The sequence below is a fragment of the Rattus norvegicus genome, chromosome 10 (genome assembly GCF_021556685.1).
Source record: "Rattus norvegicus strain SHRSP/BbbUtx chromosome 10, alternate assembly SHRSP_T2T, whole genome shotgun sequence".
NCBI classification, from domain to species: domain Eukaryota; kingdom Metazoa; phylum Chordata; class Mammalia; order Rodentia; family Muridae; genus Rattus; species Rattus norvegicus.
The window spans coordinates 108,011,435-108,036,766 of record NC_141543.1 but is presented as its reverse complement, the minus strand read 5'-3'; the positions used below and the strand labels follow the sequence as shown (position 1 = coordinate 108,036,766).

At 49.2% G+C, this 25,332-nt stretch overlaps 1 protein-coding gene across 7 annotated transcripts in view; it reads left to right on the top strand.

The window, feature by feature from the left end:
- The window catches only part of Prpsap1 (phosphoribosyl pyrophosphate synthetase-associated protein 1), a 50,203-nt gene extending 25,102 nt beyond the window's left edge, over positions 1-25,101 (top strand). For 2 of the 7 annotated variants that reach the window (XM_087574161.1, XM_087574162.1), the window contains 9 exons: positions 5,932-5,984; positions 9,013-9,079; positions 16,966-17,138; positions 18,147-18,262; positions 18,666-18,721; positions 19,411-19,556; positions 23,082-23,152; positions 23,852-23,998; positions 24,567-25,101. In XM_087574161.1, the coding sequence (XP_087430287.1) occupies positions 16,985-17,138; positions 18,147-18,262; positions 18,666-18,721; positions 19,411-19,556; positions 23,082-23,152; positions 23,852-23,998; positions 24,567-24,725 (849 nt within the window). In that variant the 5' untranslated portion in view covers positions 5,932-5,984; positions 9,013-9,079; positions 16,966-16,984 and the 3' untranslated portion in view covers positions 24,726-25,101. Of the gene's footprint in view, positions 1-3,466; positions 4,130-5,931; positions 5,985-8,684; positions 8,921-9,012; positions 9,080-16,965; positions 17,139-18,146; positions 18,263-18,665; positions 18,722-19,410; positions 19,557-23,081; positions 23,153-23,851; positions 23,999-24,566 lie in introns of those variants that run through there. The other 5 variants (NM_022545.3, XM_087574160.1, XM_087574164.1 and 2 more) reach the window with 5 other exon arrangements.
- Positions 25,102-25,332: the final 231 nt, after the last annotated feature.

Here is a 25,332-nt window from a genome sequence, read left to right as displayed (position 1 = left end):
GTCTGGGATGCTCCCCTCATTATGGGATACTCCCTCAGTATGGGATGCTCCCATGGGTAAGTGCTGGAGGTCTGAGACAAGAGATTACCATGGACAGACGGCTCTCATTAAGTAGCTCTTGTTAGCCCTAGTCAGAGACTTGTAAATGGGTGAACAGATTGGAAGGAGCCCTTGTTGCTTTGATTTTTTTCAAGACCTACTTTTTTTTTTTTAAGGATTTATTTATTTATTTCATGTATGTGAGTACACTGTAGCTGTCTTCAGACACACCAGAAGAGGGCATCAGATCTCATTACAGATGGTTGTGAGCCACCATGTGGTTGCTGGGAATTGAACTCAGGACCTCTGGAAGAGCAGTCAGTGCTCTTAACCGCCTGAGACATCTCTCCAGCCCCCTCAAGACCTACTTTTAATAAAGGTTCTCAAATGCTTTAGCCTCCCCTCCACCCCACCACCCACCTGAGGTAGTGGAAAAGAAAGGTTATTAGAGGGGCTGGGGATTTAGCTCAGTGGTAGAGCGCTTGCCTAGGAAGCGCAAGGCCCTGGGTTCGGTCCCCAGCTCCGGAAAAAAAAAAAAAAAAGAAAGAAAGAAAGGTTATTAGCAAATGTGCTTTGGAGTGATCTCAGCTCCAATTCTCAGGATACCAGCAGTTCCGTTCAGCAGTGTCAGGACAGCAAACACGAATCAGCAGCAGTGACGCCACCCAGAAGAAACAGCCAGGCCTCTGCCCAACCGGCACAAGTGAGCAGGAGTGACTGAGGCCAGCAGGGACGCCAGGACAAGCTCTCTGCCCTGCCTCTCTCAACTTAGTGAAGATCAGGGAAAGCGAATATGGGAGAGACCAGTGAAGCGTTGCAAAGCTAGCTATGCAAGCCCTGTCACTGTCCGTTGGGCTGTTTATACCGACTCCAAGCCTTACGTGAGTCCTCACCCAGGTCTTGCCTCACCACCTGAGTCTGTATTATCGCCTGACGTCACTCTGCCAGTCAGCACGCCCCCAACCCCACAAACCTCCCTGTGTCTGCTTCAGGAAATCGTTCCTTCACGTGTCTTCCCCACCAAAACACCATCCGATACAGCTGACTCCCTGAAGAAACCTTTCGTTCCCACTTCAAGCCCCTTACCAGACACTTCCCACACTAAGATATTCCATTTTTGGCTCCGAACCTAAGCAACAGATGGATCCAGTCAATTTTGGATTGAAACTGGTGAAACCAGGAACGTAAATACATAATTTCCCCTTTCATTTTCCTCAGGAATGTGTCATAGCATGAGATCTAACATGTTGGGGGCCCCCCAAAAACATGTTGGGGGCCAGGAATCCCCTCACAAACCCCACAAACACTGAGCTCCGTCAGACGGGGAGAGTTTATCGAGCCCCAGGACTGGTTGAGCAGGGTCATGGTCCAGATTCAGGTTGTCAGGGTCATGAATGCATTTTGTAAGTTCCTTCCTTGTCTAAGATATGTATCAGCAATCAGTGATCCTTGCAAGACACTGAAGCTTCACCCTTGCCCTGCCGTACCTGGTATCTGGTCCTTGATTAACAATGAGAGAAGAGGGCAGAGGTGGATGCATGCCATCTGTTATTTAAATAGTGGGAAGGGAAAAGGGACTAGTATGTCGCCTTAACGGGAAACAGGTTATGAGGTGAACTTATCAGTCCTTCTCCACGGGTGGTCCCTGATTAGGGCTTACAACCTTGATTTGGAGGGAGACAGGTTAACAAGTGTCATCAACCTTGAGGGTCACAATCTGCCCAAGTCAGATCTGGCCACCATCCTCAATATGTCAATTAAAATTGCCAACCTAGGCTCAGCAATTAAGAGCACTGGCTGCTGTTCCAGAGGATTCAAGTTCGGTTCCTAGCAGCCAGCAGCCCACGACTGACTCCAAATTACAGTTCCAGAGTATCTGTCACCCTCTTCTGGCCTTTTCGGGCACTGCATATGTGTGGCGCGCAGACAGATTTTTTTTTTTTTTTAATTAAAAGCCGAATTGAAAATGGGAAACAGAAAAGTGAAATCTATTCAACTTAGCAGCATCGGTTAAGAGGAACAAAGGAATCCAGAGAACACCACAAGTCTGTCCTCCGGGTGCAGAAGTGAGATTGAAATTTAAACAGAAGTGGGGCTGGAGAAATGGCTCAGTTGTTTTTTGTTTGTTTGTTTTTGTTTTTTCTTTTCTTTTTTTCGGAGCTGGGGACCGAACCCAGGGCCTTGCGCTTGCTAGGCAAGCGCTCTACCACTGAGCTAAATCCCCAACCCCGAGAAATGGCTCAGTTGTTAAACAGAGGTCCAGAGTTCAATTCCCAGCAACCACATAGTGGCTCACAACCATCTGTAATGGGATCTGATGCCCTCTTTTGGTGTGTCTGAAGACAACTACAGTGTACTCAGATATATAAAATAAATAAATCTTTAAAAAAAATGAGCAGAAGGACGAGGATTTGCCCACCTAGACAGTCCCTTCCAGGACTTTCAGGGCACGGTCCCGCCCACCATTGAGACTCCCAGGTGTGAGCTTCAGCCTCAGTCTGTAAGGTCGTTGCAAGTCGTTGGAGCTGTGTGATAGCTGTTTCTGGGAGACACGGCCCCCGTCGTAATGGTGCTTTTCCCTTCTCCCAGCGTGACGTCCCTGGGGGTGGGGAATCCTTTTTTCTTTGGGGTCCGTTTTTCGAACAGTTTGATAGATCGAGAGACTCAAATGTCTCTTTAGAACGGTCTCATTTCGGGGTTGGGGATTTAGCTCAGTGGTAGAGCGCTTGCCTAGCAAGCGCAAGGCCCGGGGTTCGGTCCCCAGCTCCGAAAAAAAGAAAAAAAAGAGCGGTCTCATTTCACAAAAGTAAATGAAAACACGCGCTATCTGTATTTTCACAAGACATACACTCCTGCGGGCAGAGAAGCTGGCTGGGTAGACGGATGGAAGCGAGAGCGCCGCTCTGATGGAGAACTGAGAACAAAAACTGGCGGGGATGCAACCTTGCCTCACGAGCAGACACAAGGATAACGTCTAGGGAAGGTCTCCATGTCCAGATTCTGGAGCGTTTTGATATAATTGCCCGCAACGAGCGCAAAGGACCGTGCGTGTACCTTTATAAATAAATACCAGCCTGCGCAAGCGTAGACTGGAGCGCTGAAGGCTTGTTCATCATAGAGGCGCGAGGCTAGATTGCCTCCGGTCCCTGCGGCGGACATCTTGACTCCTGGCAGTCAGTTTGAAGACGTCTGGAATCACCACTAAACGTGTGTGTACCTCCAAGAATAATGAACTTAAAAATGCCTGTCCTGGGAGACTCAAAACGAAGCGAGCACGCGAGTCAATGACGCACCTGTCCGGACAGGCTCTCGCGGCGATGCCTACCTCCTTGCCCTTTTCCGAGATGGCGGCCGAGCGGATGCTCTAGCCGCGCGACTCGGTGTCGTGGAGGGGCGGGGCCTGACGCGGGGTCCTGAAGAGGCTGCGGCGCTCGGTTGCGGCGCTGTTGCCTGTGGTCGGGACGCGGAGGCGGCGCGTCGGTATCGCGCCTCGTCCCTCTGCGCCTCCGCCGGTGGCTGCGTCGGCGTCACAGCTGTGCCCACATCCCGCCCCGCGCGGACCGCTTGTAGCCGCTTCTCGGGCCGGAGGATGCCCAGGAAGCTGCTGCTACTGCCCCAGCTGTCCGCGTGCTCCGCTCTGCGCGTCCCGCGGGCCCGGCCCGCCGCCTCGCCGGCCATGAACGCCGCCCGCACTGGCTACCGAGTCTTTTCGGCCAACTCCACGGCCGCCTGCACGGAGCTGGCCAAGCGCATCACTGAGTAAGCGGTGTGGTCCCCGGCGAGGCCCTGGCCCCTCTCCCCGCCACTTCCACCTTTGCATCTGGGAGCAGAAGCTTCGGGACGATTCCCCAACCCCGTCCCAGGGCCGCGGCGCACTCTTGACCATTAAGAGGTTTCCTGCGCTTGCCCTGTGTCTGACCATCGCCATTTCCGGCCGACCCTATCGAGACGGACGATGAGAGTCTATCCTCAGACTTAAGGGTTGGGACGGTCAGGGAGAAGGGAACTCAGAAGTACTTCGGGCTGGGCGCGGGAGAGCCGCGATTACACTGTGTAGGATCAGTTGTACAAAAAAAGTCTTGGCTTAGAGGTGTGTGCGTGGAGTGTTAGCCACTGACTTCAGGGGTCCTGAGTTATCTTTCCAGGCTTGTCTGTTGTTACCTACTCTAACGCTGAGTGAGGGACGTGATTTTTTTTTTTTAAACCCTACTTGTAAAATGGGGGTGGTTCTATGGGACAGGGAGGGGAGTGTGAGCCTGAACTTGGTGGAGGTCGTGGAGATGAATCCTGCAGAGCAGGGCCTCCCGGTGCCCCGCTGATAGTACTTGTCTACTAAAAGGCCCCTTTTCTCTTTTGGGGAAAACTAGAGCCCTGGTAGAAAGAGCCTTAAGGGCCTTTTATAATATGAGCTTTTTAGTAATATGTAACAAAATGCATCATTTGCCCTCTCTATGAGACAGGGCTTTACTGTATGTAGCTCCTACTGGCCTGGAACTTGGAGATCTGCCTGCCTCTGCCACAGGAACACTGGGATTAAAAGCCCGAGCACCATACCCAGCGTTGGCTTTGGTATCCTGAGATAAGATCTTAGGACCCTGGTCAGACTCTCAATGGTGTGATTTTCTGACCTTAGCCTTTTTTTTTTTTTTCCCCCCCCCCCGGAGCTGGGGACTGAACCCAGGGCCTTGCGTTTGCTAGGCAAGCGCTCTACCACTGAGCTAAATCCCCAACCCCTTAGCCTTTTTGATCCGGCCTTACAGCAGCACACCTGGACTCCCCGGGGTAAACGGCTTGACTTTGAACATTTAAAGTCACTTTCATATTCCAGAAGTTCTTAACTCCACCTGTTTTATTATCAGTTGGACTTTGAAGTGGATTTAAGAGAGGATAGGGAAACAGCTTCTGCTGATCTGTTTTCTATTTCTTTTCTTAAGATTTATTTGTTATGTATACAATGCTCTGTTTGCATGTATGCATGAAGGCCAGAAGAGGGCACCAGATCCCATTACAGATAAGGTTGTGAGCCACCGTGTGGTTGCAAGGTCTTGAACTCCAGACCTCTGGAAGAGCAGAGGGTGCTCCGAACCACTGAGCAATCTCTCCACCCTGGTTTTTATTTATTTCTTTATTTTTTAATATTATTATTTAATAATGTATATGAGTACACTGTAACTGTCTTCAGATACATCAGAAGAAGGCATCAGATTTTATTACAGATGGTTGTAAGCCACCATGTGATTGCTGGGAATTGAACTCAGGGCCTCTGGAAGAGCAGTCAGTGCTCTTAACCACTGAGCCATCCCTCCAGCCCCCCTGGTTTTTATTTCTAACCCCTGATTATTTGTCTTTCTTGTCGAGGCCAAGGATCCCTTTAAACATGAAACTTGAGGTTGTTTATAGTGGGTCATACTTACTACACATGACCTTGCCTTAAGAGAGCTGAGGAGGGCACTTTAAAAATTAGTGAGTTTGCCTTTTTGCTATGATAATTTACCATAAACTTTGTAGACCTGGATAGCCTCACAGAGATCCTCCTGCCTCTGCCTCCCAAGTGCTGGGAATAAAGGCTTACCCACCACACGTGGCTTTTTTTTTTTTTTTTCCTTCTTTAAAGTTTGGTCTTGCTAGATAGTCCTGACTGGCCTGCTACTCACCATATATCCCAGACTAGCCTTCACCTAACAGCAATCCTCCTGCCTCAGCTTCCAGAATGCTGGGTTAATGAGTTGTATGCTCTTTTTTTTTTTTTTTTGGTTCTTTTTTTCGGAGCTGGGGACCGAACCCAGGGCCTTGTGCTTCCTAGGCAAGCGCTCTACCACTGAGCTAAATCCCCAACCCCGAGTTGTATACTCTTAACCATCTTTTGTTTTGTTTTTGTGTGTGTGTGAATAGGCGTCTTGGTGCTGAATTGGGGAAATCTGTTGTTTATCAGGAGACCAATGGAGGTAAGTTAAAAGTCGATGTTTTTACTTTAGGATTTGTTGTTATTACTGCTGCTGCTGCTGCTGCTGCTCATGTAGCTCAGGCTGTCTTGAGCTCTGAATCCTCCTGCTTTGTCCCCCTGGGGCTGAGATTAAAGCATGTCCCATTTCCTTATTCTATTAACTTTATCATGATCAGCCTGCTTCTGCATCCTCAGTAATGCCACATGGGAGCGAGCTGGCTCTCCTTCTATCCTGTGGGATTTAAGGGGTGAAATGCAGGTCATCGGGCTTAGTGCCTTCACCCTCTGTGCTATTGCTGGACCAGCCCCTTTAGTCATGTCCTGGGCTATGGGCATGTCCAGTTTGATGGCTTGCTTTTTTTGGTATGTCAAGACATGGTTGCCCTGTGTAGTCCTCCCTGGTTTTGCTGGAACTGGATCTGTAGACCAGGCTCGCCTTGAACTCAGATCTCCCTGCCTTTGCTTCCCCAGTGCTGGGATTAAAGGGGTGTGCCACCACTGCAGGCATTCCCCCCCCCCCCCCAGCTGGGGACCGAACCCAGGGCCTTGTGCTTCCTAGGCAAGCGACCAGGCATTTCTTTAAAGCATGTTTTTGCTTTGTTTCCTTGGATACACTAGAACTTACCACCCTAGCTTTAACTTGCCCTGCCTTGGAGCCCTGTGGCACATCACACCTCCAAAGCGGGCAGACTTTTACAAGCAGAACTCCATTGTTGTTTTACTTGTGCGCTGCTGCTCGTATAGAGCTCAGAGGACAACCTTTGGTGGGCAGTTCTGTTTTATTGAAGCAGGGTCTCATTGTTTCTGCTGCTCTGCATGTAACATACAACGGAACGCCTGGGGTTGTAGGTACCAGCCTGTCGTGTGTGTGGGGGGGGGTGGGTGGGTGTGGGTGTGTCTGTCTGTCTGTGAGCATGCATATGTGTGAGCGTGTGTCTGTGTGAGCATGGATGTCAGTTTAACACAGAAATGTTTTCTTCAAGCATTAGAGGTCTGTGTCTTTCATCCTTCCCTTTCTCTAGACTCTGACTCTTGTTTTTCCACATGGACGCTCACATCCTGTGATATAACGAGTAAAGGGGAGATCTGTAGAACGTTTGTCTTTTCTTCTGTGGGTTCTGTTTGAATATGTCATCGTGTTATCAGCTGAGAGCATCAACAGTTTGGCACTGGGGATAATGACTAAGATGACTCAGTCACAGTAATGTTCTGTGTCTATAACCTCGGGGATAGAGGACAGATACAGGGCAACCCTGAGGCTCACACACCCGCACCGAGGGGTTTGAGCTGAGAGAACCTGTCTCAGAACGTGAGGTGAAACTGAGACGTACTCTTACATTTGCATGTCTACCTGTGTACGCTTGGCATGCATGCATGTAAGCCCATGTGTACACACACGCACACACACACATACACACACACGCGCGCGCGCGCTCACCCTTCAGATTGTTCTTTTTGTTCTTTAATTTTTTTTAATCCAAATGTTTAGGTTGTCATCATAACCTAAACATTTGGATTAAATAGGTTAGTGGCCCAGTTTGGCTTCCCTCCAGGTTGTGTGGAAAACTAATTATAGCCTGAACACTTGTGCCTGCCTGTCCTACTAATACCACAGCACAATCTAGGAAAGCCTTCTACCATAGGGCGTCTGCCCCTTTCGTTTGTTTATGAGTCTGAGCCCGTTCTGGGTTACACAGGAGAAACAGAGCAGTCAGCCTTACACAGTAGGGCCTATCCTGACAGACCAAAACCAGATGAACCCAGAGTCACGAGGATGTTTGGGAACTGAAAAGACACAGACCCAAGGACAGGACAGTAGACAGTTGTGCAGACGGTTGAAGAGATGCACACTAATTGGATGTGTGAGAATTGGGTTTTAATTAGTGTTCCATTTCCTTTAGCTTCCAACCTATCCTGGCTGGTTCTGTGTCAACTTGATATAAGCTGGAGTCATCAGAGAGGAAGGAGCCTCAGTTGAGGAAATGCCTCCATAAGACCCAGCTACAATGCATTTTCCCAATTAGTGATCAATGAGGGAATGGGGGGGGCCAACCTATTGTGGGTGGTATCATCCCTGGGCTGGTGGTTCTTTAAGAAAGCCTGGGAGTGGGTTGGGGATTTAGCTCAGTGGTAGAGCGCTTGCCTAGCAAGCGCAAGGCCCTGGGTTCAAGGCCCTGGGTTCGGTCCCCAGCTCCGAAGGAAAAAAAAAGCCTGGGAGCAAGCCAGTAAGCAGTACCCTCCATGGCCTCTGCATCAGCTCCAGCCTCTGGGTTCCTGCCCACTGAGTTCCTGTCCTAGCTTGTTTTAGTGAACAGAGCTGTGGAGTGTGAGCTGAGTTAACCCTTTCCTCTCCAACTTTTTTTTTGGCCATGGTGTTTCGTTGCAGCAACAGAAACACCAAGACATAATCTTAACAGCTTTTTTCTTTTTTTTTTTTTCGGAGCTGGGAACCGAACCCAGGGCCTTGCTAGGGCCTTGCTCCTGCTAGGCAAGCGCTCTACCACTGAGCTAAATCCCCAACCCCAGCTTTTTTCTTTTAAGAGTTATTTTTCATTTATTTATGTGTGAATGTTTCACATGTGTGGGGCACTCAAAGGGGCCGGGAGAGGGCATCAGCTATCTGGGTGCTGCAGTTGGGGCTCTGGAAGAGAAGTGATGATGTGGCTTCCTCTCCATCACTGTAGCAGGGCTCAGCCTCCCTGGAACTGAGTGAGGCATCAGAAAAAGCCCAAGTGTTAGTTAGCAGCTTTCTGTCTGTCCATCCCAGCGAGGATGCCAGGCTTCGGGTTCTCTTTGCCGCAGACCCTGCCTTCTATGTCTGTAAATGCCTCGTTCTGCTGACTGAGCTTTTGGAAATGGTTTGCCACATTGTTGGTTTTGTCTTTTGCCCCAGCCTGATCACTCTGTGTATCAGTGGTTTAGTTCTGATTGCACTGAGTGAGACCGTTTGGATCCCTCTCTCCCAGCTACTGTGTTTACTACATCACGAATAGTTTTCTTAAAGCTTAACACTTTTTTTTTTTCTTCAGAAACCAGAGTTGAAATCAAAGAGTCTGTTCGTGGCCAAGATATTTTCATTATACAAACCATACCCAGGTAAGACCTGGCGCCGCTTCAGGTGTCTGTTTTCCTCTGGAAAGTTTCCTCATGTAAGTAGCTGTCTCTTCATGTAAACAGTAATCCAGGGTCAATGTCCATAGTTTGTTCAAGGTCTGCTTGGGGTACAGACCCAGTTGAAGGCCAGACTGGGCAGAGTAGCGAGACTTGCCTCACTCAGAAAGTGAAGAAATGCCAAGTGTGGTGGCACACACTTAATGCTAACACTCGTGGGAGTCTGAGGCCAGCCAAGTCTGTGGAGTGAGACTCTTGGCTTGAAAACAAACAAAAAACCTTGTTTTTTCTTTTACATGTATTTATTTATTGGAGGTGGATTTTTGGGTGCCATGCACATGAGAAGAAAGAACAACTTGGGGGTTAGTTCTCTCCTGCTGTTTTTTACCTGAGTCTTAGGAGTGGATCTAACCCTCAGCCATCAGAATTGGCAGCAAGTGTCTTTACTCACTGAGCCAGCCCACTGACCCTGTTCAAATGGTTTTGACCTGCACTGTGAGAGTAAGAAAGAGGGTTGGAAAAATGGCTCAGCAGTTAAGACACTGACTGCTTCTCCCGGATGGACCCAGGTTCTATTCCGAGCACACACATGGCAGCTCATAGCTGTAGGTATAAATTTTTGACAACTTACTTTTAATAAGGGTTCAACCTCTCTAGCCCACCTCCCAGCAGAGGTAGTAGAAAAGTTCTTAGGACATGGGGGAAGTAGGTCTGTTCAGTAGTTCTTTGGGGTGAGCTCGATCTTCTTGGGCAGCAGCTCAGTCCTGTAGCAAACCCCAAATACAACTTAGCAGCTACAGTCCAGTCCTTTCAGCAAGCAGACACCACGAAGCTGTAGTTCAACCAACCGGCCTGAGGTGAAGCTACAGGAGCGGCAAGCCACTGCAGGAATCTTGAGCAGTTCTTGGGCGAGTTTCTTCTCTCAGTGGTGGTGTTATTACAAGTTGAGCTCAACAACGCTATGTAAGACAAACCAAAACCAGTACGTGTACTCTTTAGCGAAGAATAGAGAGGCGGAGCAAAGCAAACCAAGGCTCGGCATGTCCTCCACTGTCTGTGGGGTCATATTTATACTCCTTCATCAAACCTCCTTTCTTCCTTCCTTCCTTTCTTTCTTCCTTCCTTTCTTTCTTTTTTTTTTTTTTTTTCCTTTTTTTCGGAGCTGGGGACCGAACCCAGGGCCTTGTGCTTGCTAGGCAAGCGCTCTACCACTGAGCTAAATCCCCAACCCCATCAAGCCTCCTTTCACGTGTCTGCTCTATACAAACATCCTTTCACTGTGTCCGCTTCAGGAAAACAATCTTTCCTGTGTCTGCTTTAGCAAGACGTCCTTTCACCTCTGTGCCCCAGCAAACCGTCACTAGACATAACTGACTTTCCAAAGAACTACAAGTTTCTGCTTCACATAACTGTAGTGTTTAGTTTTAAAATCATCACCTTTGCCTGTGATTGGACTGAGCTCTGGCCCCTCCTGGCTTCCCTTTTGTTTGCCCACCTTTACCCTGGAATCCGAGGATAAAGGCTATGCACGGCTTGTTATTTTACGGTTGCCATGGCACAGTTGCGTGGCGCAGGTACCTCCTGCTGGAAGAGTGAGCTCTTGCCAATTTATTGTCTCTGTCTCTCCTCCCCTAAATTTAGTAACTAGTCTCACCTAGCCCTGCCAAACATCCTTGACCACTTACCTGTAGTGGAGGGCACAGGCCCTGCCCCCCCCCCCCTCCAGGCCTTACATGATTGCTGCGATCTTCCTCCTTCAAACAATGGCAGAAAACCCTCTCTTTCCTTTCCCTGTACCTTCCACCCAGCCAGCATTTGCCACCCCACTCCCACCTTCTTTACTGACAAATCAAGAACCAATTGGGGAACAGGATGTTGGCATCAGAACCTCCCCTTACAACTGTCTGTAACTCTGAGATCTGACACCTTCACACAGATGCAGGCAAAACACCAATGCATATGAATAAAAATGACTACTCTTTAAAGTGAGAAAGAAGGTGACAGCTCAGTGGGGCACTTACACAAATGAGAAGAGAGGATCTGAGGGGCTGGCTAGAACCCACAGGCAGCGGCCTGTGGCCTGTGCGGTCCTGTCTTTTCTTCCTCTAGCACTGGACGGGCACCGGCAAGTTAGGAAGTGTGGGATGTACTAAGCTACCTCACTGGACACGTGTAGTTGTGTTAAGCCCAGGGTTGTTTTACCTAAGTCCCCTCCTGCGAGCAGAGTCTGGTATTATTCTCCAACTGCTGGATTTTGATGCTGTACTTTGCATTTTAAAGGAAGCCTCTTACCAGGTGCCTAATATTGTCTGGTGTTCCAACTCCCTTTTCCAGTCCCCACCAGACTGCTGACTTTGAACCTTACAGAATTATTAACAGCCCACCCAGAAGTGTTTTCTTCCAGTTCCTTACTTTTCTTATGCTTCCTCTACCTGTGGATGGTGTCACAGGTGAGACAGGTACAGGATAGAACAAGGCCCGTCATTGGACGAGAAGGAAGGGTGGGCCGAAGAAAAGTTTAAGGGAAGAGGAGGATAGAGGAGGAACAGAGAGAACATGGAAGCTGAAGTGAAGATTGTGTATTTACAGGTTGTTACGAATGTTCTTAAGGGATGGATGTGTATAGGGCTTTGTATGTTTAGGTGGGCAGTTATATCTTATCAGTTGGATCAAAGGCATTGTTGTGTGTTCTTGTGGAGAATTAAATTTGGGAGAGTGTGTGGGATGCCACAGAGTTGGGATGTGTGATTCTGACATGGAAACCTATCTTGGGAACTAGATGGGTAGAGAGATTGCTGTCAGGCTCAGAGAGAGGCCTTCGGTAGTGTGATATGGGATGGAGCAAAGCAAGTGAGAGGCTTTGCTGCCTGAGACTTAAGATATCTATCAGGTATCATGGGGCACTGCAGTGCCGGACCTAGTGGGGGATAAAAGACAGCATTTGATTTTTTTTTAAATAGTTTTACAACAACATCTGCCCAGTAATGTCTTCCCTCAAAAGTTTGTGCTTCCTGCCCACTCAGGCCTTTTTTTAAACAACAGTGATTAGAGAGGCTTTATTCCCCGGGGCCTCCTCAGTCTATCCTTTGGCAAAGAGCATTGCCATCTCTTTCCTCTCAGTGCTAGAGTTCCTCAGGAGCTAAGAGGTAGTTTTCAGAAAACCCGAGGTCCTCAGCAGCCACCTTAGAGTACCTGAATCTTTGCGCTTGTCTGAGGGTGGAGAAGGACAGTCTCTGGCGTTTTAGTCCCAGGGGGACCAGCTTTTTCACTAATCCTCCTCCAAATTCAAAGACACACCCAGGCGGCAGTCTCTTAGCTGGCCTCAGAGACTGGCCTCGCCGATTTTGTGATGGCAGGAGGGGCTGTATCCTGGAAAGAAGAATGTGGGAAATCTTGTGTCACTAAGCCTTGGGCTGCAGTACAAGTTGGGGTTCGAGCATCCGCTTTAGTTTGCCCTTCTCAGGGAAAAGACAAGCTGCCTGCCTTGGGGAAGACGGTTGTGCCAGGTTGTGCCAGCCACGAGCTACTCTTCTGGGTACCTTTGTTATGTATCTGGGTTTTCCAAATTGTCCTTGAGGCTTGGGGGAGGAGCTAAGATTGGAGAGCCTGTTGATTTAGGTACAGCAGATAACATGGGCAGCATGGGGAGCTTCTGGGCAGCCTCCCTACTGATGAGAGACCATTCAAGCATGGCTGTTAGGACAGGAATTAGTGTCTTGCTTTCATGATGTGTTGGGAGGGGTGAGACTGACATCTGAACAAAATATCTATTTCTCACTTATTTACTACTCCAGTGTATTGTGGTTTTTTTTTTTTTTTGTTGTTGTTGTTGTTTTTCTTTTTTTGTTTTTCAAGGCAGGGTGTCTCCGTGTAGCCTGGGCTCTATCCTGGAATTCACTTTGTAGACCAGACTAGCCTTAAACTCAGAGCTCTACCTACCTCTGCCTCCAGAGTGCTGGAATTAAAGGCCTGAACCACCTCCACCCAGTCAGGAGGGTTGGTTGGTTTGTTTGTTTGAGCACAGGCTGGCCTTACGGAAAGATTGAAAAGCCTGAGTGGAATCCACATAGGGCTATTGCTGTGACTAATGAGTTGGGGTAGGCAATGCCCCATCACTGTGTCCTAGCGTTTGCAGGTACAAGCAGGTTAATTGTGTATATTGTGTCGTATTTCCCTATCCCACATTAAGTTTTGTTTATTGAAAATGATAAGGCAGTCAGAGCTGAGTCTAATGCAGAGTATAATTACCCTGAAGAAAGAAAAATCGCTGGTAGAAGTTAAGCTTGTCCTACTTAAACAGTGACTACAAGAGCATTCTCAACTGACAAAGCTGAGGCTGCCTGCCAAGTCTCTAAACCCTGCTAGCCACAAAACAGCCCCTGTGTCCAATTTGTCTGCTACCCCAGCAAAGGATGAATCTGCATGACAAAGGCCCCATTCTCCCTTTCCTGACCAATAGCCACAGAGGGCCAGAGGATGTTGAATTCTTTTTGTTTTGTCTTTGAGATGGGGTCTCCTTAGACCTGGCTACCTGGAGCTTGCTCTATAGACTGGACTGCCCTCAAACTCAAAGAAAAGATTTCTGCCTCCTGAGAGCTAGGATTAAAAGTGTATCACTAGGGGTTGGGGATTTAGCTCTGTGGTAGAGCACTTACCTAGGAAGCGCAAGGCCCTGGGTTTGGTCCTCAGGGGGGGGGGGTGGAGGAAGAACCAAAAAAGTGTATCACCAGGTTGGAGAGATGGCTCAGTGGTCTCAGCAGTTAAGAGCTCTGACTGCTCTTCCAGAGGTCCTGAGTTCAAATCCCAGCAACCACATGGTAGCTCACAACCATCTCTAATAGGATCTTATGCCCTCTTCTGGTGTGTCTGAAGACAGCTACAGTGTACTCACATACATGAAATAAATAAATCTTTAAAAAGAAGATTTGTTTTTTAAAAAAAAAAGTGTATTATCATATCACCATGCTTGACCGTGGGCATTGAATTCTTGGTGTAGATTACTGGGTAGAGGAAAAAAATGGAACATACAAATCTTTATGTAGGAGGAGATGGGTAAATCCTGAAGTCAGGCTCTCAGAAGTCGCTTCTTATTGTCTAGTCCGTCCCTTGGTGGACTCTGCATCAGGCAGTTGTGTATGATGCACGCTTGAGCAAGACCAGCTAAACAAACAGCTCTTCTGGAATCCACAAAATGATTCCAGCTCGACTGTGTTCTTGGTGTTGAGATCTGGTGTGAGGCCACGAAGTGTGTGACATCTGCTGTGGGGCCTGGGCTCAGGCTTCATGTCATTACCTGCTGTCTGTCCTTCTGGTGTTGTGTGTGCATCCAGCTTAACATTCGAGTTCACCGGGCAGGTCAGTGTGGGCCGTCTGGGAACGGCACCTCTCCACTGAAGCGCTCAGAGCAGAAGTGTATAGGAACAGTGCTACTTGACTCATGTCTGCCGCTTGGCAGAAATGCCTGTGGCAAGAGTGACCCAGTGTGCTCTGGCCTGCCCTTGAGATGGAGAACCCCAAGTGCCTTGGAAGCGTGGACCAACATATGCCAACCTCGGGCATTGCTGCTGTGGAGTCGGAAGCCGACAAATGCTCCAGCTTACCTCAGAAAAGAAATAACTCACCCAGGGTCCAAGTTGAAGATGAGCCCTCAAGTCCATCATCCCTGCCCTCTGAAAAACTGGTTTTGTTTTGGGTTTCAGATACATTACTGTGTGTGTGCAGTGCCCTCAGACCACGCAGGGCATTGGGTCTTCTGGAGAATTGGGTGCCGAAAGCTGCACTTAGGTCTCCTGCCAGGACAGAAACACTGCTGAGCCAGGAAGACAGCTTTTATTTGTTTTGGGGTTGGGTTTGTTTGTTTTGGTTTTGACTTTTGAGACAGGGTAGACCAGGATGGCCTGGAACATACAGAGATTTGCCTACCTCTGCCTCCTGAGTGCTGGGATTAAAGATGTGTACCACGTCTGGCTCCCAGAGCGATGCATTTCAATCTAGGTTCCTATAGTGGTTATCACAGATGTAAGAAATAGATTATTGGTTATTAGGGGGTTGTTGTCATTGTGAGGTGTGCTTGACAGCTGATGGGAGTCACTGGAGTTCCACTTCCCTCCCGGTGTCAGTTGGTACCTGCTTGTCTTGGAACCTAGGAAGTTACAGGTAATCAGCTACGTGACTGAGTCCAGGGTCAGAGCTGGGAGGCAGGGCAGTTCCAGTCCCAAGTGCTCATTTGATAAGACTCTGCATCCTGAAAAGCTGATGGGTGACCTGGTGAAGGAACAAGTCCAGCTATGAGAAAGAGGCAGGAGTGTTTCTTTATTGAGTGGGTTATAAGAAAATTCACCATGTCAGCATGTCAGCCATCTTTGCGTTTTCTCTGTCTGTGTTCCTTTCTTTTCCTTTCTAGTTCATCTATTTTTGTCTTATATACATTGGTGTTTTGCCTGTATGTGTGAGGGAGTCAGACCCTGGAACAGGAGTTATAGACAGTTGTGAGCTGCCATGTGCTTGCTGGGAACTGAAGCTGGGTCCTCTGCAAGGGCAGGCAGTGCTCTTAACCCCTGAGCCATCTCTCCAGGCCCTGCTTGTGTCCCTCTCTGTCCCCACCTCTCAGGATGTTTTATTGAGTGAGTAAGTGGGTGGAGGAGAGCACCTAAGGGGAGAGGGAGCAGGGAAAGGGGATATTATTTGAAGTGTAAACAAATGAAATAATAAAAAGTAAAAGATATATACAAAGCCCCCTAAAAAAGTCTGTTTTTATTTATTTATTTACTGTCTTGTTTGTTTAGGGGTTTTCTCTTTTTGGAAACAGGGTTTCAACACCTATTACTGTTCAAGAACTCTTCGTGTAGATCAGACTGGCCTTGAACTCACAAAGATCACTTGCCTCCACCTCCCAGTGCTGGAATTAAAGTGTGCATACCGTGCCTGGCTCCGATACAGAATTGTGTGTTAAAAACCGATTTGCAGGATTGGGGATTTGGCTCAGTGGTAGAGCGCTTGAGTAGCAAGTGCAAGGCCCTGGGTTCGGTCCCCAGCTCCCCCCCCCCAAAAAAAAAAAAACCTCTTTGCTTCCACTAGTCTCTAGAAATTGTGATTGTCTTATTTCTAATAGAGCTATTAGAATACTTTGAGGTTGGGAGTTTTATGAGTTTAATGTTGAAGTGAGTAAGATAAAATGACTTAGAGAGGCAGGCAGCCAGCCTGGTCTGTACAGTGGGCTCCAGGTCTGCCTGGCAATGTAGAAAGCCCCGACTCAGGCAGAGGGGAGATGGGGACGGGCTGAGTGCCTTGCAAATTACACCGATGTTCTGGGTGGTGAGGCTTGCACTCTTCTGTAGTGTAGGTAGCCTCACCCCCACTTGTCTGCTCTAGAACTATCTGGAAAGCCTGGGCCCCAGAGGAGAGGGTATGTGAGAATGAGGTGCATCTGCGAGAGGGTGGGGACAAGAGCTTGAGAAGCCCCTGTCCCCACAGGGACTGCCTTCCTCAGATATCTTTCAGGGTCACGCTTCCTTCTCTTGTCTCTGTCAGGAATGTTTCAAGCTGTGAGATGTTCCAAGACTTCCCCACTCCCTCCCACCTTCTCCCCCAGTAAGACAAAATGCTTCCTGTCAATGACAGCTGTGGCCTATATCTGTACCCCTGGCCGCGTGACAGCAAATGTCAGGTTACTGGTTGCTGGAGGGACCAAGATGAGAGTGAGGGGTCACTGCTGTGGGTTTGAGCAGCCACATCTGAAAGCTATAGCTGAGCCAGCCAGAAGGGGGGTTGCTATGCTTGCCCTGCCAAGTGGTGAAGCTGAGGGCTTTGCTGGTTGGTGGTGTTGCTAGTGCAGAGGTTTCACTCCAGGACACGAGGTTTTACTGTTTTAGAGATGTGAATACGGCCGTGATGGAGCTGCTGATCATGGCGTACGCCCTGAAGACTGCCTGTGCCAGGAATATCATCGGTGTCATCCCCTACTTCCCCTACAGCAAACAAAGCAAGATGAGGAAGAGGGGCTCCATTGTGTGCAAGCTCCTGGCATCCATGCTGGCAAAAGCTGGTGAGTGAACAGAGGCCCTGGGTCCCAGCTCGAGACGTGGTCTCTCCCCGGCGCAGGCAGCCTCCTCCCGGTGTCTGCCTTGGGACCTGTTTCTTTTCACTAAAGACATCTTAACTTTGACATTGTTTGGAAGGGTTATATGGGCTGAGGTATGACATTGTTAGTGTCCCCTCTGTCTCTAGAGGGACCTGCTTCAGCGTCTTCTCTGACCCGTTATTGTGGTATTTCCTTGTGTCATCTTGTCGTCTGTATTTTAAGTGACTTCACTGTTTACCTGAGTTAGGTCACTGTGTTCATTGGTCAGAGCGCTCCTTTAGGTGTTTCTTTCTTTACCCTCCCCAGCCCTTGCTGCCTGTGTGCAGCGGCTTACGCTTTAGTGCCCTGTAGAGCAGTGCATGTATCCTGACCATGAAATAGACAGCAAATGAGCACTGGACGGTGACTGAGGCTTCCCTGTCTGACATCCATTAGAGCGCTGGTTCTCTGCTCCGCCAGATTGGTGACCTTTGAATACCTACAGAGTTTCTAGTGTCCCTTTTCTCCAAGACGCTGTCACACCATCTTTCCACTGGAAGCCTCAGTGTCTTACACTTTTACTGTGAGTCTCTCTCCTTAGGTTGCTTTGCTGCTGTTTCCTTTTGAGGTAGCTGTGTCTCTGGCAATTGCTTTTTTATTCTTTCATGAAGGCCCTCCTGTTTTATTCCTACCACCACTTCGTATTCACTCCCTGGTCCTGTTCTGGCCTCTGTCTGACTCTTCACTTTTGACTGCGCAGATGGCAGTGCGGAAGGCACACCCTGTCAGCTGTGTCCATCCCTAGCTCTTCAGCATTAGGCCGGACTCTGCTCCATGCCGTGCTGTGAAGGCTAACGGTAGAATTTGTGCCCCTAGTTCACAGTACCCTGCCTTCAGTCTTCTGAGAGGAGCAGGGTTGAGCATCTAGTTTGTGTCCACTGTGGCCACTGGCTTGTAGGGAGACCTTTGTAATTTTTTGTTTTAAAATTTCAGGTCTAACTCACATTATCACTATGGATCTTCACCAAAAGGAAATACAAGGCTTTTTCTGCTTCCCCGTGGACAACCTTAGAGCCTCACCTTTCCTGCTCCAGTATATCCAGGAAGAAGTGAGGAGCCAGCAGCACACCCACGTGTCCTCAAACACACGTAGTTAGTTTTCCCTGGCGTCAGGTTGCTCAAGAGCTCTCCCTGAGGCTCTGCCTGCCACAGCCAGATAGGCTCAGCATTGGTTACGGAGGGCCATGTTTGCAGAGACGCTAAAAATCGAAAAGTACATTTCCTTCTAAGCACGTTTATGCTCATGGTTTCTAGAATGACTTGTGTGGCATTTCTGTTATCCTGAGGTAGCACTGCTTCTTCATCGATGATCTGATGGTGATGGAATGTCCTCGTGAACGCCAGCACAGTACTAGAAGAAAAGTCTTAGGCCTAGGTCCAGACTTAGGTGGTTTGTTTTTTTGTTTTTTTTTAAATAATGCTTCAGTATTTTTATTTTTCCTCCAAATCTAGATTCCAAATTACAGAAATGCAGTCATTGTAGCTAAGTCTCCTGATGCTGCAAAAAGGTAAGTATTCCCAGCAATTCTCAGAAGTAGGTTGGGAATCGGGGCTGTCACAATGTGGCCAGTAAGAGCTCATGGGCTCTGCTTTCCCTGCCTCATTCAGATCCTCTCAGCAGCCTCTCCTCTCTACACTCCAAACATCACAGGCACCCCCACACCGTGCTACTCAGCTTAGAATTCTTCAGGTCTTCAGGAAACAGTGACCTGTGAACACTTGGGCAGTGATCTGGTTTAGATTTTTTTTTTTGCAGACAGTGCATCCTTTGTGTATACCAGTCTGTTTTCAGGCTCCCTTCATAGCTGAGGATGACCTGGAAATCCGGATCCTCCTGCCTCTGCCCCTGGAGAGCCACTCAACCCTGTCTGTGTAGTGCTGGGAATCAAACCCACAACCCCACGCAAGCCAAGTGAGCGCTCTACCAACTAGGCTGCCTCCCCAGTCTGCCACCGATTTTGAAACATTGTCTTGAACAAAGTTCTGGAAATAGCTTTAAGGAATACTGGGGAGAGAAACTCCAAATTATCTAGACTCCAATGGTAGCCCTTGAGGTGTTTATCTTCTGGCCTGGTTTATAGAAGTAGTTCTTTGTGCCCCTCAAAGACTGAATGCCTGTTTTCTCTGTGATTACTAGAGTGGGGCCGTGGGCTGGGCGTTCTTCCCATGTCACCATGGTCGACCATTGTCTTCTCAGGGCTCAGTCCTATGCAGAGAGACTACGCCTGGGCCTGGCTGTGATCCACGGAGAAGCTCAGTGCACAGAGCTAGACATGGATGACGGTCGACACTCACCCCCCATGGTCAAGAACGCCACTGTGCACCCCGGCCTGGAGCTACCCTGTAAGATTTGCCCTGTGCCATTACTTGTAAACGGAAGACCGTTCTGACCAGTGTGAATGGCTGAGAGTTACTGTCTTGGGTACATTGTGGGCTCTGAGCTGTTCAGCCATTTGTAAATAGTTGAGAGTAGGTGTCCAGCACACATGTGTGCAGCTGGGTAGGACAGCTGGTAAGTGTGCACTTGTGGCTTTAGTGCATAGCCATGTGTGAGGGTGTGGAGTCCAAAGCCTTTGGTTGTTCTTTGGTAGGTGGTGTGGGTTGTGGGTTTTGGGTTTTGGCCCCCAGGCACCCTTACCTATCATAGTAGGGCGGCTCTTGGACTTGGTACCTGACTGAACTGCTGCTCTGACTCCCAAGTGGGCAAGCAGCTCGCTTCCACAGACGCCCTGGCCCTGACGAGGCTGTGCACCGCAGAGGCTTAGGTGTTTCCAGGAAAGAGCGTAAATCTGCCCCAGAAACGGTCAGAGATTAGCGGGGGGGGGGGAACACTGGGTTGATTTTGGGGCCCCTGGCTCCCCCCATTTGTTAACTCTTGCTTTACTTTCATTTCTAGTGTTGGGTGTTTTTATATAAAAGGAGTGCGTGTGTGTGTGTGTGTATATATATATATATATGTATATATATACTATATATATTATATATAATATGCTTTTAGTTTTGTTTTTTTGGTTTTTGAGGATCTCATGGTCTTATATTTTTGGTGCTGGACACGGGGTGTAAAAAGTCCCGTGCGCACTGCTCTCCCCAGCATCTCCAGACGGAGCAGCACTGTTGTGTGCTTCGTGATCTGAGCCTAGGCTGTGGGACTGAGGCCCCTTCATCCCTAAGTATTTAGTGTGCAAGGGAAACGGTGGGTTCTTGCTCAGGACTCCCCAAGCTCTGTTACCTAACCTAGGCCTTTATCACTCCCCAGCGTCCTGTGGAGCAAGAGGAAAAACCTTTGTCTTTGTTGTTGGTTTTGGATTTTGGCCCAAGGCCTGATCTGTATCTGCACGTTGCATGCAGTTGGCGTGTCTGTACCCTGATTTGATCCAGGATGGCTCTTCCGTTCTTAGTCTCTGATGTCCTTGGAGCCGTAGAGCCCACAAGCCAGTTATTTTGTACACTATCCCGTATTTGGGACTTGTTTCTGTCCTCCTCGTGCTTAGATGCACATTTGAGCACTGGTAGGAGTGGTGCAGGAGACACACGGTGTCCCATTGGAGTGCCACAGGAAACACGTCATGTGCCCAGTGCTGCAGATGCTGATCTTGGCGTCTGGTTAAAATGAAGTTTGGCAGTCATTACTGGGAAGTTACTTTTTCCCTCGTTGTCCGCAGTGTACTGTGAATGCCGCCTCCCTGTGGCTCCTTCTCACCTGACTCAGTTAGAAGGGCCTGCTCATTGACAGATGGCCTCTTCTCTGTTGTTGCTGCTGGGTTTACCTCAGTCTGGCTTTGCAGCCAGGGCTGGGCTTGGGGTTCTCCTGCTTCAGCCTCCCTAACGACAGTGGCAGGGCTGCTAGCATGCAGCACGATGCTTGGCCTCCTTGTTCCCCAGAGAGACAGACAGACAGAGACAGACAGACAGAGACAGTGTGTGTTACACGTGCAGGTGCTTGCAGAGGCCAGAAGAGAGTGACGGATCCCTTGGAGTTGGAGTTAAGGGCATTTGTGAGCTGTCTACTGTGGGTGCTGGATCCCAACACGATCGAGCAGCCAGCAAGCATTCTCAGCCATCGCTCCCATCTCCCCAGCCTCCCACACCCTGTTCCCCTGTTTAAGATGCTCTTTCACTGTGTTGCCCACCTGGTCTGACTTTTGAACTGAAGTGCACTTGTCTTGGCCTCTCTCACAGGTACAAGTTCATACCACTTCACACAGGCAAACGAGAGCTGAGTTCTGTTGAGACAGAGCCTTGATTTGTGCCCAGGCTGGCCTGAAATTCTCAGTCCTCTGCCTTCCCCTCAGTGCTAGCATTGTCATCTGTCACCATGCTGCCCAAATTCAAAAGATCGCCCTAGTTCTGATGGGAAATAAAGACAGATATATTAAAATTGGACCAGAAAGCGTGGGGGTGGAGTGTATTGTTTGTTTAAGACAGGGTCTATGTAGCCCAGGCTGGCCTCAGACTGGCTATGTAACTGGTTTACTTTGAACTTCTGATCCTGCTGCCTCATCTTCCTTAGTACTAGAATCAAGATGGTGTTGGTACTGCTGTCCTAGGTTTATGTCGTGCTGGGAGTTAAAAAACACAGGAAGGGGCTCAGGCACGCCAGGCATGCACGCTGTATCCCAGCCCTCTCATAACCATACTGTAACAGTGAATGGGTTCATTAAATGTATAGCAAGCCAAAGTAAAAGATAGGGATGGATGGGTTAGATGGACGGACAGAGAGTCATTACATCATCGAAGTGGGTGCTCACATTGTCCCGCAGAAACCAGGGAAGCTGAGGCATCAGTTCCAGTTCCTATTGAGCCTTCCCTCCATAGTGGTTTCCTGCGTCCCTTCCCCACTGCATGCGTTTTTATCCCAGGGGTAAAAGTGACTCTGCAGATGGCCACACCTAGGTCCTCTCACTCTGTTCTTGAGCTGGTTTTGTTGCTGTTGGCTTTTTTGGGGGGCGGCGGGGGGGATACTCCTTCTTGTCACACAGTTGAGTGGGGTAGCTCATTCCCAGACCTTAGAGACCATGTGGATATAAACATTCCGAAATCTGAAAGGGTGTAAGGGGGTGACAACCAAGCTTCCAGAGCTCGCCTCTCAGTGAGTTCAAAGCAGCACATGACAACTTACCGCCATGATACACGTTCCGATTTGTTGTATGTGAGGTGGAGCCCAAGACTAGAGGGGCGCTGGGCAAGCCCTCTGTCCCTGAGCTACACTCCTGCTGCCTCTGTGGGTTTGTACTCGGTCAGTCCTCTAGCTCTCTGCTCGAGGATGAATGGGAAGACGGTGATCTGGTACTTACAGTCCTGAGTTCCAGGGAAGTGTGGAGAGCTGGTGTTTAAAACTAAGGCTGCAGTGTCTAAAGCGGGTTCTCAGACAGTGAGGCCAGTTCCCCTTGATTGGACCTCTGTCCTGTGGGGCTTAGCTGGGCTGCTTGTCTACAGTTCTTTGACAGGAATGTCAGTGTGTCAGCTGTCCTGTCAGAGTTGTGGGCCCCTCCCTGTTCTGTTGTGACAGCCCTGACACAGATCATCACAGTCATTCAAATGTGGTCAGTCTCGCATGAGAGAAGAGGTGGCTGTCCAGACTGACTGCATACTGTGATGGCTGCCATGCAGACATAAACTACCTCATCAGTACATTTAATACTGGTCACAGAGCAGGGTGGTACGGTTTTAAGCATGCTGTGTGAAGTAAAAGAGCAAATTTACCCTTCGGGTGATCTTTATTTTTTATTTTGTGTGCATGAATGTTTACCACGTGTGTGCCTGGTGCCCTTACTAAGGCTGTTCCCTCTGTGCTGTAGCTTGCTACGGGGTTGTGGTTCTGTTTATCCAGTTACCCAACTAACTCATTCTTCTGATGTGTTTTGGTAGTGATGATGGCCAAAGAGAAGCCACCAATAACAGTGGTCGGAGACGTCGGGGGACGCATTGCAATCATAGTGGTATGACCATGCCTCCTCATGTTCACACACAGAGGTGACACTGCTGACTCAGTCTGTGTGGGTCTCTGCATGATGGTGGATTTCAGGGGATCCACCTGCCTTTTACTCGGTCTCCTTTAAGAGAGATTTATTTAGTACCTAAATGGAAGAAATTACCTCCTCCCCTACAATGTAAAAGCCTGGTTCCTCCCATAGGAAGATTCAGCACTGCAGCCTTCATCATAGGGGTTCTGGGTGCCTGAGACCAGCTCCCTTGATCACCCCTGCATTTCAGAGCCATAGGACAAGTCTTTCCCATTGCCAGAGTGGGGACAAGTGTCCGGTGCAGCCTGGCTTTGCACTGGGATGCTGGCCACCCTCACTGGATTAGAGGGTCCCAGCAGCAGCAGCTTCCCTTGGGACAAAATAAGTGTCATGCTGGCTCTCAGGACAACTGAGGAGTTTGAGGGAGGGAAGCTACCCTGGCAGTCATGAGGGCTTCAGCTGCAATATCACACATACTAGTCTAGAGAGCCCCACCACTCCGCCCACACCCTTCCCGTACAGTGCCTCAGTGCCTCGCCCATTCACTTGCAGTCCAGGGATGCTCAGCCCTCGGCCAGACATGGCTTTTAACAGGCTGGCCTTTGTGAAAGGGGAGCAGAGACATGTGTCTTTCTCAGCAGGCGAGAGGGTGGCTGAAGCTGCCTCTGCTTACAGGATGACATCATTGATGATGTGGAGAGCTTTGTTGCTGCTGCAGAGACCCTGAAAGAGAGAGGTGCTTACAAGATCTATGTCATGGCCACGCACGGCATCCTGTCTGCTGAAGCTCCCCGTCTGATCGAGGAGTCCCCCATTGATGAGGTTTGTCTCTTAAGAGTTAGGAACTTCTCCAAGCGTGGAGCCAGAGTCCCGCTTGGCTGCTGTGGCGCCCGCCTGATCTCTGGCTGGGCTGCGTTCCTAGCTAAAATGTTCTGTCTGCTTCGGCCTCGCCTAGGCAGATGGATGTGTAGGAATTGGAGTTTACATGGAGGTTTGTTTCAGACCTTCGTATCGGTGTTAGAGTCACATATGGTATTGAAATCTTCCTTGATGGCAGTTAAGTGTCAGGTGGGGCTGAGCCGTCCTAGGCCTTAAGTTCTGAGCCATGGCCGCTCAGTCTGTAAAGTCGTGTTTTAGCAGATGTCCCAGCAGCTGAGAGAGGAGGTGCAGTTGAGCCCCATTCTAGGTTACACATCAAGACCCTGCCTCAAAAGGAAAACCGAGACTGGGACGTAGTGCCTTCCTCTCGCCTGTGTGACGTGTTCACCACAGAAACCGCTCTGAGCAAAAGTCTTGTTTTGGAGCTTGGGCTGTGGGCATTAAGTTAAATGTTAGAGCCACTTCCTGGCACACATGAGTGACTGTATATTCCCTGTTGCTTTGTAACTAGGTGGTGGTGACGAACACTGTCCCTCACGAGCTTCAGAAACTACAGTGTCCCAAGATAAAGACTGTGGACATCAGCTTGATTCTTTCTGAGGCGATTCGGAGAATCCATAATGGCGAATCCATGGCTTACCTCTTCCGGAACATCACAGTGGATGATTAGCTCCGAGCTGCCTTGACCTGCAGGGGAGCACACAGCAGTGTCAGCCGGCAGACAGGCTGCCGAGTCCCTTCTCCCCCATCAGCAGAATGCAGCCTATTTGGGAATACGTCCTGCGGAAGAGGCAGGCTCTGTCACAGCAGGCATCCAGTTGTAGACTGAGTCCCCACGCTGGTTTGTTCACTAGTGTCTGCTCTGGGGAAGGCAGGTGAGGCGTTGAGCTTGGTCAGGGAGCTGAGTGGCCCTGGCACTGATGCGTGCAGTTGTACCATTGGACATGAAGGGTCCCCGGCTGCTTTCACGGAGCTCGTCAGATGAGAGCGGAGCAGCCTGTCCCTCAGAACTGTGTTGCTGCAAATAAAAGTTTCTTATCTCCCTAGTGTCTTCAGTCTACTCCCTCCTAGACTATGCAAGAAACAGTGGGTTCAAAACAGGGGTCAGGGTCCACAGCTCTAGTGGATCACAGATGTGTCTCCCACGGGCCCTATTTCCTTCCTGAGCACTGATGGCACGTCTGTGTGTGATTTGTGTGACTTGGGCAGTTCTCCTGTATACTGGGCACCTGTTCCACCATGGAGCCTTGTCTGCAGTCCCTAAAAAGCTGAACTGA